The sequence below is a fragment of the Stegostoma tigrinum genome, chromosome 13 (assembly GCF_030684315.1).
Source record: "Stegostoma tigrinum isolate sSteTig4 chromosome 13, sSteTig4.hap1, whole genome shotgun sequence".
In the NCBI taxonomy this organism is placed as follows: Eukaryota; Metazoa; Chordata; class Chondrichthyes; order Orectolobiformes; family Stegostomatidae; genus Stegostoma; species Stegostoma tigrinum.
In genome coordinates, this window is record NC_081366.1 from 71236742 (window position 1) to 71249740 (window position 12999).

Genomic DNA, 12999 nt, shown 5'->3' on the forward strand with positions numbered 1-12999 from the left:
TTAGGGTAAATAGGCAAAATCTTTTTCTCAGGATAGGGGATTCCAAAATTAGAAGGCATAGATTCAAGATGAGAGGGAAAAGATTTAAAAAGGACTTAAGGGGCAACTTTCTTTACGCAGTGGGTAGTTAGTGTTTGGATTGAGTGACCAGAGGAAGTGGTGGAGGCAGGTACGATCACAATATTTGAAAGTCATCTGGATAGGTTCATGAATAGGAAGGGTTTAGAGTGATATGGGCCACATACTGACAAATGGGACTAGATTAATTTAGGATATCTGGTCAGCATGGGCAGGTTGGGTGCAAGGTCCATTTCCACCAGGACAACTCCATGACACAATGAATCCACGACTATGTGCTGTAAGTACACCGTAGCCCCAACTGAAAATATCCCACCTTGCAATACTTTCCACTCCCCGTAAGAACAATCTTCGTGAAATCATCAGTTTTAGAATCAAATTTGGAGCATATAAACAATGGAGAATAGATTTGAGATTTCTGTTTTGAATAAATTCTTGTTATGTGTAATCTTGGAAAGGCCACATTTATGGTGCATTCGAGTTTCTTTGGAAGAGATGCATGTCTTACAGTAATGATGATGCCTTGCTTGTATTAGTAGGGAATTCCAAGACACTGAACTCAAGTCTATCACAACATATAAAAACATCTTAAGTGACAAATTTCACCTTCAATTCCTACCTTAAGGGTATCTCAGTCATGCCTCTTTTTAAAGAGACTTCTTTAGTGTTAGTGCTGCATTCAAAACTTTGAGTCTCCGCACAAATTTACAAATTTGATGCAGAGGTGAGCCGAATTATCAGATCTACCATTATTTCATCGAGAGGCAGAGTAGACTTGATTGGCCAAATGGCCTACTTCAGCTTCCACATCTCATTGTGACATATAGTGTGCTAGCTCTGCCAGCTGATAATGATATGGTTGATCTGAATGTGGGCTGAATCTAGCTTCCTGCTTACCCCGATAATCTTTGTCTCCCTCATCAATAAATAATTAATCCTCACCCTATCCTTTTCACAGCTGTCAGTTGCTGTATTCTAGCCACTGGGCAAAATAACTGAAAATCAATGGCCTGGATTTTTAAAAAAGGGTTATTGGACTCAAACATTAACTCCAGTTTTGCTCTACAGATGTTGCCAGACCTGCTGGTTTTTTTCCAGCAATTTCTGCTATTGCGTGCCTCAACTCTTTAGCATGTTCAGTTCTTCATTTTATCTCATTGTGCAACATACTGCTGTACAATCAGGGTGGGTCATAACTTGTTTGAAGGAAGATCTCACTAATAGTCTATCTCTGCTTTGGAATCTCTCTCTGCTATGCTTGAAGGGCTAAAGCACTTTATGGTTCTTCTTTTGAAAATTGCAACTGGATGATGGATGTTCTCCGGATGCACTCACTAATCTTGACTTTCCACATCCAATTAGACCTTTGCACAATTTCTGATGATTTGTCCTGGTACAATGGGAGTTTGAAGCATTCATCTTGTTCTTGCTACACCATCCTCATTCCACATCCTGCAAAATTCTAATCCTGTCCAAGCGTTTTGACAATGACTGAGGATTTAAGAAGTGCTTGCTGATATTCAGAAGTAGCAACACAAATGAGGAGATGGTTTTGTGATTGTAAATGTTAGGCTCATCTTCCAGATATTTGGAAGCTACCTGTATTAAACAACACTGTATCTTATCCTCTCTTTTGTTGCCTGCTAACAGGGTGATAGCAAAAAAATGGAAGAAGTCAATATATACACCAAGCTGCCGTCCACCCGCCCAGCCTCCGAGATCAAAGGCTACACACTCAGCCGCAGCAACACTACTTTAGGAGGAGGATTGTCCAGCAGTTCCAGAGACACCTTTGTCATCTCAACCCTGGTGTGCTCCACAAAACTCACGCAGAATGGTATGCATTGTGGCTAAGTTACTATGCACTGTTAAGATATCCATAGAAATACATAAACAATCCAAGATAGGTAGGATGTTATAATACCTTTCAAGAGACAAAGAATACTGCAGTTAATTAAGTCCTATTAGACATCTGGTTAGTGTTGCAAATCCACATGGTGGATTCTATGGGGGATTACACCATCTATGGGGGATGTCATACCATCCGCCCAAGACGGTTGGCATCTTGTCTGCCATGAACCCAGCTGCCCCACAGTGACACTACACTTGGTGCAACTGACCGGGACTTCCAGCCTCATTTGGGATCAAGTCCACCACGGAGAGCTGCTGCCCAATGCTTTTGTTGTTTTCAATTATTTTGGATTGTAAAAGTGGAAGGTGATTGACCATCATTTCACACACTGAGGAGCAGCACAGTAGAGAATAATGACTGGCTCGTGGCATAAGCAGATGCACTTCAATAAATGTAGAAGGTACTTGGCCAGCATTGTACTGGCGCAGTGCATGAAGTACGCTGATCTGTTCATTTAAAGATTTTCAGAGGCACAAACGTGTTTTGCTTGATCCTGCTGTGAAGAGTGGGATGCACGCCATCATTTTTGGTACTGCTCGGTGTTTTTGGGAGTTGTTTCTTAGTGCCCTTCTGAACTTCAGAATTGAGTACAATAGTGGGGAAGAACCTACACTCATTACTTTGTGCATTATCTACGTGTCAAAGGCATAAAGCCTTTTAACTTCTGTGCAATGCCATTTGTAATAACATTACTTTTCTACCAACACTTTGCGTTATGCATTAACATCACAAAATGATATGTTTGCAGCATGAAATAGAAGCCATTTGATGAAACTCTAGTTGGTATCATTGTTACGGGCAGGGCCAGACCCCCTCAAAATATTTTAAGACATGGCCTAGACCCTAACTTTTTCTTATTTTTATTTGCAAAAGCAAAATGCCTATTCCAGATGCAACATGACTGCTTAAACTGTTTGACATTAAGAAAAACACAATTTACAGAACACTGTTGTTAAAATACAACCAAAGATAGAGGGATTTAGAATAATGTAACTTTTTTGCAAAATGTAACCAAATAATTGACACAGTAATTATTACTAATTAACTGTCCCAATATCATAATATCCCATAAACACAGCCCTCGGCAAAAAAGCAAATTCAAACGCAGATTCTCACGTGCAGTTTTTCCATTCAGGAGGAAAAAAAAATCAAGAGAACATTCAGAGAGAGTAACAGCCAGAAGACATTCACTGAAGCTTCCAACTCTATTGAGACCCCAATGTCTTCTGAAGCTACTGAAAAACCAAAGCCCAGAAATACTAACCTGTGAGAGATGGCCACACCCATTCAGGCTGCATTAAAAAAAAAACAAGGTCTCCCAAGCTGTTTACACAAGAGGTCTTCAGTAGCCAGCTTTGATCCTCTGACTTACATCCTCTCTTAAAAAAAAGGACAAAATAACCTCTTAAACTGACAGCATCGTCACATCAGTCTTACTTCTCAATTGAAAAGCCTTGTGCTCAAACTCCATTCCAGGAATTGAACAGATGAATTTTGATGTTACAGTGCTGTGATGAGCAGGACACAGTGTGGTGCTGGAGGAGGACCTGTGCCTCAACTGAGATTTTAGAGTCCTCATCTAATGGCTCAGGCAATTGTTAAGGATGTCATGGTGACACCTGAAAAAGAGCAGAGTTTCCTGATGTCCTGATCCTTATGTTTTGGTTTCTTTCAAATATGTGTTGTCTGCAATAATATAGACTAGTTGTCTCAATTAGGGCTATCAAATGTGAGGATAAAAGTAGGCCTTTCAGCCCCTCGAAACTGCTTGCCATTCAATGAGACATGGATGATCAATGCCCAAATCTACTTTCTTGACTTTTCATTGATTCCCTTATAGCTTAAAAATCTATCAGCCTTGAATCTACTTAATGATCCAGCCTCAACAACTCTTCACGATAAAGAATTCCACAGATTCACTACCCTCTCAGAGAAGAAACTTCTCCTCAGCCCTGTCTCAAACAATTGATCCCTTATTCTGAGATTATGCCCTCAGGTCCTAGCCTCTCCCAAAAGGGTAAACAATCTCGCCACACCTATTCTGAAAAGTTCTCTGAGAATCTTATATGTTTCAATAAAGTCGTCTCACATTCTCCTAAACTCCAACAAGTACAGGTCCAACCCACTTAATTCGTAAAACAGTTCCTTCATGTCCAGGATCGGCTAGTGAACCTTCTCTGGATTGCTGCCAATGCCAGAGAAGCCCAAAACTGCTCACAGTATTCCAGCTGTTGTCTAGCAGGTACTGTGCGTGAGTATTGGTGAATCCTCCCTGTTTTTATCTGTATAGTAACCGATTGCATTTAAAAGCAGTTGTTGACGTGAAATGAGTGATACAACATGATCAAATACAACACGAATTGAGTCAATTTTTGAAGAGTCTTGATGTATGATCCAAGAATCCTTTCACCCCCACACTTGGCAATATTCAGTGCAACAAAGCTTAAGTTATTGTGGAAAATGCTGAAGCCTTTGAGAAACAATCTGATTTTTTATTTTAAAAATTCATCCATGGATGTGTGCTCGACTGGTTGGACAGTTCATTATTTACCCAGAGGCAGTTACGAATCAGGCACTAGGCCAGGCCAGATAAGGATGGCAGATTTCCTTCACTAAGGGGTATTCATGAACCAGACGGGTTTTTCTTGACCGTCAACTAAGTTTTCATGGTCATCAATAGATTCTTATTTCCAGGTTATTATTGAATTCAAATTCCACCAAATTCAAACACACTCCTCCAGAATGTTTCCTGGCCCTCTGGATTATCAATCTAGCGATAATGCCACTAGGCCATTGCCTCCCCTTAATGGGAATTGATTCTCATCCCTGAGAAGCGGCCTGACTTTGCTAAGTGTTTTCCAGCCACTTCTTTCTCACGTCAGCTTCATCAGCATCTAATCTACGCTTCCCAAAGGTTTCCCCACTGTGGCCCTATATTGAGGCCTGGAAATCTTTTGCGACTCCTCGGGAACTGTAAAATGAGGGCCTGTTGGAGTGGGGACACACCTGTTGTAACTCTGGTGGTCCAGAACTAGGTCATATCAGGCCTTTCTGCCTTGGTTCTCCAATGCTGAAACTTTTTAGCTTGTGATGTTGCTTGGATGTCCTGGCATTCCACTTGGGGAAGCTCTGATCTACAGTGTTTTGCTTTGTGCTTCAACTAAGCTGTGCAGATAATCACTGAGGCTTTCTTTTTGACAGTTGGTTTGCTGGGCCTTCTGAAGTGGAGAACCAAACCTGAACTCTTGCAAGAAAACCTGGAGAAGCTGAAGATAGTTGATGGAGAAGAGGTCGTTAAGGTAAGGTCAATTGTAGCAAGAGATAACACAGAGATAACACGGTATAGAGCTGGGTAAACATAGCAGGCCAAGCAGCATCAGAGGAGGAGGAAGGCTGAAGTTTCAGGCCTAGACCCTTTCTGAAGACTGTGGGAGGGAGCCAGAGTACCCAGAAGAAACCCATACAAACATGGGCAATTGTATAAACTCCACACAGTCAGTCACCCAAGGCTAGAATTGAACCCAGGTCTCTAGCACATTGAAACAGCAGTGCTACCCACTGTGCCACCATGCCATCCAATACTCTATTGAATCATAAAAATGCTCAAGCAGGTAAATAGTCACTTCTTCTGTCTTGGTCCCTGTGACTTCTTGGAACCTTAAAGATTGATTTGATCATTTTTGCACTAAAATATTTGAATTATCCAATAATTAAAGCTAAGCCATGCAAGTGACAAGTAGGATTTCAGTGCTAAATCAAAATGAACAGATAATTTGAATTAAACAATTTTTGAGTCAAAAGTGTGCTATAATATTACATGACATGTTTACAGATTGTCAAGGCATTTGAGATCAGAATATCTATGTACACTAGAATTAAACGAAGCAAAAAAAAAGCTCAAGGCTGAAAAATTACACAATTTTAAATGTTTGCAGTAATAAACACATCAGGCTCAAGTTCATTTTCTGCCTGTCTCCTCAGAGATACTGATTAATACATCATTTTCTTTGCTTGAGACTTGGAACCTCATGTCGGTTAGATAGTGTCATATTACTTTGATGGATCAGTTTTCAGAAAAGAGACCAACCTAAATTATGCTGAATGTCTTGTAAAACTGCAAAATCTCTTAGTTCTTCATTGGAGCTGCAAGTTTACCCAGGTTTGGAGTTCATTGATTAATATTTGTCTAACAATTGTCTGAATCATGGAGTCACCTGACATGAACAGCTATCATCCTCATCTGGGACCACACTGCTACTGAAATAAGGGAAACAGACAGAGTGCACCGTGAGGCTACTACCATTCAGGAAATTGATTCGTAAGAAAAATATACAAAAGAAATGAGGAGACACGATTCTGTCAGAATCTAAATCCATGGGAATGGATGGTTGAAACAGATTCAGCAATCACTTTCAAAATGGAACTTATCTATAATTGAAAGGACAAATATTTATTGGGGCAGTTGGGTAAAGCAGTGTGGGGTGGAAGGAATTAGATAGTTCTTTAAAGTCCTGACACAGATATCTTAGGCTGGATGGCTTTCTTCTGTGTTGCATGATGCCATGAACACTAACTGTTTTCAGCTGTAGATAAAATTATATTTTGAACTACAGATTCAGTCCTAATGCTAAATTCACATCCTAAATTCAATCTAAATGATTAATTGATTAACTGATGTATTGTTGTCACATATACTGCGATGCAGTGAAAAGTGTTCTTTTGCATGCTGCACAGGCAGATTATAGTGGGGTAGCAGGGCAGAGGGCAGAATACAGTATTACAGCCGCAGAGAAGGGCAGAGAAAGAGAGAATCAGAATTAACATTTGAGAGGTCAATTAAAAAGTCAGATAACAATGGGGAAAAAAGCTGTTCTTGGATCCGTTTGAAAATAAAAGTCATTCCCAAATTCCTTGTATGTGTTCCCGGGATAAGAAACCCAGTCCCTGTAATACAAAGGCTTGAAATTAGCCACCTGATTTACTGCCATGTGATTAATTCAAAATGATTTCCACCCAAGTTAAGGTTTCTCAGGTTTCTCTGAATTGGAAATCTGTGTGGGATCGAAACACAAGGACAGGTTAATGGGCTGGAGGAGCAGCTCAATAATGATGTGATTGAATGGAAGAGTAGGTCTGAGAGGCTGAGAGTTCTGTTCCTGTGCCCAGTTTTAACTAGAAAAGTTGGAGCATCTCATGGAAATCTACAAGTAATATATTTTGTTACCTGCTCGAGATATTCATGTATTATTGGGAAGCATTTCCTGAGCTCAGTTTCTAATTTGAGCAGTTTCCCACTTGGGAAATATAATGGGGCATTTCTCCAAGGGCAGTAGAGGTGATGGTCGTTCAGTACAAAATAAATTAATATCTCATCAATTACTGTGCTCAATTACAGTTCCTCCAGGACACCCTCGATGCACTATTCAACATCATGATGGAGCATTCTGACACAGAGAAATATGACATCCTTGTCTTTGATGCTTTGGTAAGGCAATTGAATAACTCAGTTTTGTTGGTTCTACATTTTGCTCCACTCTTCCTACATGGGAATGAAGTGAAATGTTGGCACGATAGGAAGGCTGACTAACAGATTGACTTCCATTGTAATGGCCTTTATTTCTTTGTATTAGTGATTGGGGGTGAATGGCTCTCTGAACGTCAAGTGAGAAAGATCTTGGTTAAACCTAATCTAACTATCTCACAGGGTGTCAACCCCAGAACTCAATGTTAGAACTCTGGCCTTAAATTTCTGGGACTGGATGGTGGATGATTTGAACAATGTACTTTCCAGTTCAGAGGCAACCATTAACAGGGTGCCAAAGGCTTTTCCCAACACAACTGCAATTTGCGCAATTAGCAAGGGCTAATATGTACACCATAGCATGAGGAAAAGCAAGTTGAATTGAATTACCTTTATTGTCACATGTACTCAATTGAATACAATGAAATGTGAACACTGGATGTGAGTTTGCTCGCTGAGCTGGAAGGTTAGTTTTCAGACGTTTCGTCACCATTCTAGGTAACATCATCAGTGAGCCTCGGACGACACTAAATGTGAACATTTGCAGCACTGTTTTAGGTAAAAAGCTACCTGGGTACAGCTTCTTCAGTTACAGATTAGTTACAATCTAACAATGTCACCAAAACAAGGAACCAACTTAGAGACAGAGTACCTAGGTGCAGTCCTTAATTACAGAATGGAGAAATGAAAAGAAAGAAGTTACATTACAGCTGTGAACAATGCATTTCCCACCATTCATTTGAACAGGCAGAAAATCATGCAAACCCTCACCCACCCAAATGCCTCTTATTTGTTAGCAATGGAAAATGCAGTTAGAAAATTCTCTCACAATCCTTTGGCTTTCATTTATTCTTAAAAGAAATGAATGCTAGTGAGAAATGTGGATATTTGTTTCCAAGACATCTCAAAAATGTGGTTTTCATTGTTTTGAGCGGTGCAAGACCGTTGTCTTAGTGATGGGGATGTGCCAGTTCTGGAGGTAAATTTGGTTAAATATTATAATTTCTCATCCTGTGACATCTGAAAAAGCTTCCATCAACCGCACACAAAGGAAAGAATTGTAAAATGGGCTTTTATACCCTTATGGGAGGTCATGACAGCTTTAAATATTGAATGCACTAGAAAAACTTGGGTCTGGCAGCATCTGTGAAGAGAGAACTAATGTCAATGTTTTGAGTCTGATATGATTGTACAAAAGCTGCTGAGCTTCTCCATCACTTTCTGTTTTAATTTGGGATCTCCAGCATCTTTAATACGTGGCTATAAAAATGATTAACCATTAATTGCCTTCTGAAGTGAACCAGCTAGGCACTTGGTGGAAAGAATACCCATTCTTAGAAACTACCCTGTTCAATTGGTGCCAACTTTGTAAAATTAAGTTGCATTTGGTGCTCTGTAAGACTGCATACAGCTGTCCAAAGTATGCACCAGGATAAGAATTTCAAAATTAATGATTACATTTGGATAGCTTACTTATCTTTTGTGTACAAAACACAGTATTACATATTAGTTCCACTGCAAGGAAATGGACTTGTCCTTACAAATTGAATTAACTGAAATTGCTAGAGATAAAGGCAGTGAAGATTAAAATTATCATTATAAACCCTTCAAAGGAAAGTACTGACTCTTTAACAAGCTCTCATTAGTTTTTTTTTAATTGGCTCCTTGTACCCCCTTATTTAGTTGTTGCAGTTCTGTAACAAGTCTGGAGGGAAGGAGTTTAAAATATAATTACTTTCTGTACAATTGTCAGCACAGAACCCAAGTGTCCTCTTGGCTGCTGTTCCTCTGCTGTTTGAAGCTTTTATCATCTATCAACGAAATGAATGTCTTTTGAATCCAGCAAATTGTCAATTTACGGTAAAATAAAGATAATTAATACTTATGCAGGAAAGGTTTTGAGACTGTAATTGTGCTTGGCCATACAGTCATATAGTTCAACTCATTGGTATAATGTATTTTCGGTTACATTAAAACAGAGGTATAAAAGTTTTAAACATTGGTGTAAATGTAATTTCTGGTGTAGAATGTAGTTGCACACTAGAGGGAAGACTCCAATTTGAATACTTAATCTGGGCCCCTAATTAATACAAATCTGTGATGGAGGAAGTCTTGTGTTCCGCAATGTCATTCAATGGTGTCAAAGGATGCCACATCCTTTTTATTCTCACATTCATCTGCACTGTCCAATGTCAAACTCTATGAGAACTTAATTGAGAGACTTTAATACAACTTCAACAACACCTTCAGAGAAGCATGGTCTTGTGTATGTATTTATCTAAAACCACAATCTTTTGGAACAATTCTCCTTCGTCATCTGACAGCTTATGATTTGAAATAAACCTGTTGGACTGTAACCTGGTGTCGTGTGCCTTCTGGCTTTGTCCACCCCGGTCCAAGACTAGCACCTTCATACCATACATGTGTTGTCACTCATCAGACTCCAATCTTTACAGCATCTCTCTGAAGATTCACTTTGTGACGCTAAAACTGTTTCGTTTAGTTGCTTCCTGTTATGTAAAGTGCAACAGTTGCAATCTGTCTCATTTCAATTAATTGGTATAATAAGAGAGAAAATAAACACTTTATTTTTGTACCTTTCTGTGATCAAAGGCTTCTCATGGCTCCATGCAGTCAAAGAAGCACTTTCTGAAGTATTGTCATTGTTGTGATATGGAAAACACTACAAGCAATTTGGCTACACTGACCTCCCACAAACAACAATCTGATGATATCTTTGTGAAGTTGATTGAGAGATAAACAAGGACCAACAATTTGGGGATAACTGATCTAATCTCAATCAAAGTATTGGAATGGCTTCTTTTATGCCTGTTTGAGGCAGTCTGGGACTTTGGGATCTGCAGGCCACTAAACGACATTGGCTTCATGAGAGGAAAAGTGAGAAATTTGGCTAGTTTCGTTCAGTGACATCTACATATTGAATTGCAGTTAACTGAATTTGAAAATTCTAAAGAATTCTGGTAGGATTGCGTTTACGGAGTAAAACCTACGGTACAGGAAAATTGAAAATCCCATCTCCGCATTCTTACTCTTTATAACATGGAATTGAAAGAAAGTTGATGCAGCAGTGCAAGATTTTAGGGCTGTTTGTGTCTGTGAGAAGGACAAAGCTGGTAGGATGATTGAATTGTAGCTCCAATTCCCTCACAATGCATACAGTCAAAAAGATATACAGCTCAGAAACAGACCCTTTGGTCCAACTCATCCATGTCAACCAGATAATCTAAACTGATCTAGTCCTATTTGCCAGCATTTGGCAAAATCCCTCTAAATCCTTTCTATTCGTGTAGCTATCCAGATGCCTTTTAAATGTTGTCATTGAACCAGTCTCTACCACTTCCTTTGGCAGTTCATTCCATACATGCACCACCACCTATGTGAAAAAGTTTGCCCTTTCTCCCCTCTTGCCTTAAATCAATGTCCTCTAGATTTGGACTTCCCTACACTGGGGAAAAGACTTTGGCTATTCACCCTATCAACACCCCTCGTGATTTTATAAATCTCTAAATTGTCACCCCTCAGCCTCTGACTATGAGGCCTTTTCAGCCTCTCCCTTTAGTTCAAACCCTCCAACTCTAGCAAAATCCTTGTAAAATCTTCTCTGAATCTTTTCAAGTTTAACAACGTTTTTCCAATAGCAGGGAGATCAGAATTGAATGCAGTATTTGAAAAGTGGCCTAACCGATGTACTGTACAGATGACCTCCCAACTTCTATAGTCAATGCACTGACCAATAAAGGCAAGCGCACCAAATGCCTCCCTCACTATCTTGTCTACGAGTGACTCCACTTTCAAGGGACTATGAACCTGCATCCCAAGTTCTCTTTATTCAGCAACACTTTCCAGGATCTTATCATTAAGTGCAGAATTCCTGCCCTGATTTTCTTTACCAAAATACCTTAAATTAACCTCCATCTGCCACTGCTCAGATTATTTGCCCATCTGATTATAACCCTGTTGTACTCTGGTGTGACATTCTTCATTGTCCACTACACCATTTTGGTGCCATTTGCAAAACTACTAACCATACCTCCTATATTCACACCCAAATCATTTATATATGTAACAAAAAGCAGTGGACCCAACACTGATCCTTCCTGAGAATGCTCTCAGAATCCCTAAATTTTTGTTTGTTTATGAACAGCCCACACAGATAAAACATTCAGTGTTTTTTACGTACTAATTACATTGAGTGTAAATTGAGTTGCTGCAGTTAATGTTTGTGTAAAATATATCTCTCTGGAGGCTGGCCTGGCCATAAAATCCTGACTATGTGCCAGATCAAAATATTAAGTGACTATACATCAAGGTGTCTGTTTGAGAAGTTTGCAAATTAAACTTGTCTTTTTAGGCACAATAAAAGTAAAACACCCATTTTCAACTTTTTAAATACAAAAGAAATTTCTAAGTAACTTGTTAGTGGACAGTAGCGTTGCAGTGGTTCAATATAGCCTGTTAAGGTTATTTGCTGTGATATAAAACCAGTTAAATCATGGGCAGTATGACCAAATATTTATTATAAGTGCCAATTTTTTTTGTAATAAATCTACTTCCAGGTTTGCTGTAAAAGCAAAGTAGGATACCACTTTGGAAAATGAGTTTGATCAGAAACTTGAAACAAAACTACACTTTGGAAAACTGGTGCAATTTCTATCCAGAATGGCAACTACATCCGAAATGGATTCCATACTCCAATGTATCTAGTTATACCTGGCCTAGGGATTTTAAAAGAAATTGCAAAAATATACCTTATTCGTAAAAAATCTTTATAGGCATACGCAATTACTGAAGCAGTTTTTGCATTTGAATAACAAGCAAACATTGGAATTTGGCATTTCCTGTAGTTACAAAAACACATCAAGACATCTCTTACTTGTAGAGGACTATATTTACATAGATCGAAGCGCCAGGAGAGACTGATAACTAAAAGGACCTTAGTTGCACTGTCTGACCGAGAGATATTTGTTGGGACAATGAGGTGTGGGTTTTACAATGTGCCTAATCTGTGCTGTACAAGTGTGGAGAGTGCTTGATGGAACACTGCAGAGATAGCTTTACTTTATATTTGACCTGTTGTTTCCATGCCCTGGCTTAATATTATGGGATAGCGCAAAGGAAGTTTTACTGAGTTTCTAAACTGTCCTGTGCGCGAATGGAATGTTCAATCGGACACTGTCGAAGAACATTTACCCTGTATGTTTTATTTGCCCTGTGTTTGTTTGATTGGTTGGCATGGATAATGCATCTCTGTTGGCTTATGCAAAAATCTCATTCATTTGGAGTCTGAAATAACGTGACACTTTTGACCGAGAAAGGAATTTATGATTTTAAATACGCTCAGATGCAAACAACTCACAAGCTGTAACTTTGCTGGGGTGTTCAGGTCTGCTTTAGAATCCTGATTGAATTGGGTAGCCACAAAGCTACCTTTTATTTTGAACTCAATACGTTTCCAAACTCTACAATG

General features: G+C 39.3%; 1 protein-coding gene across 3 annotated transcripts in view; it reads left to right on the forward strand.

Annotated features, from left to right (window-relative positions):
* LOC125458253 (dedicator of cytokinesis protein 2-like) overlaps positions 1-12999 on the forward strand; it is a 604879-nt gene that overhangs the window by 163390 nt on the left and 428490 nt on the right. For all 3 annotated transcript variants that reach the window (XM_048543364.1, XM_059650772.1, XM_059650774.1), the window contains exons 18-20: positions 1729-1915; positions 5192-5289; positions 7386-7475. In XM_048543364.1, coding sequence (XP_048399321.1) covers positions 1729-1915; positions 5192-5289; positions 7386-7475 — 375 coding nt within the window. The remainder of the gene's footprint in view (positions 1-1728; positions 1916-5191; positions 5290-7385; positions 7476-12999) is intronic.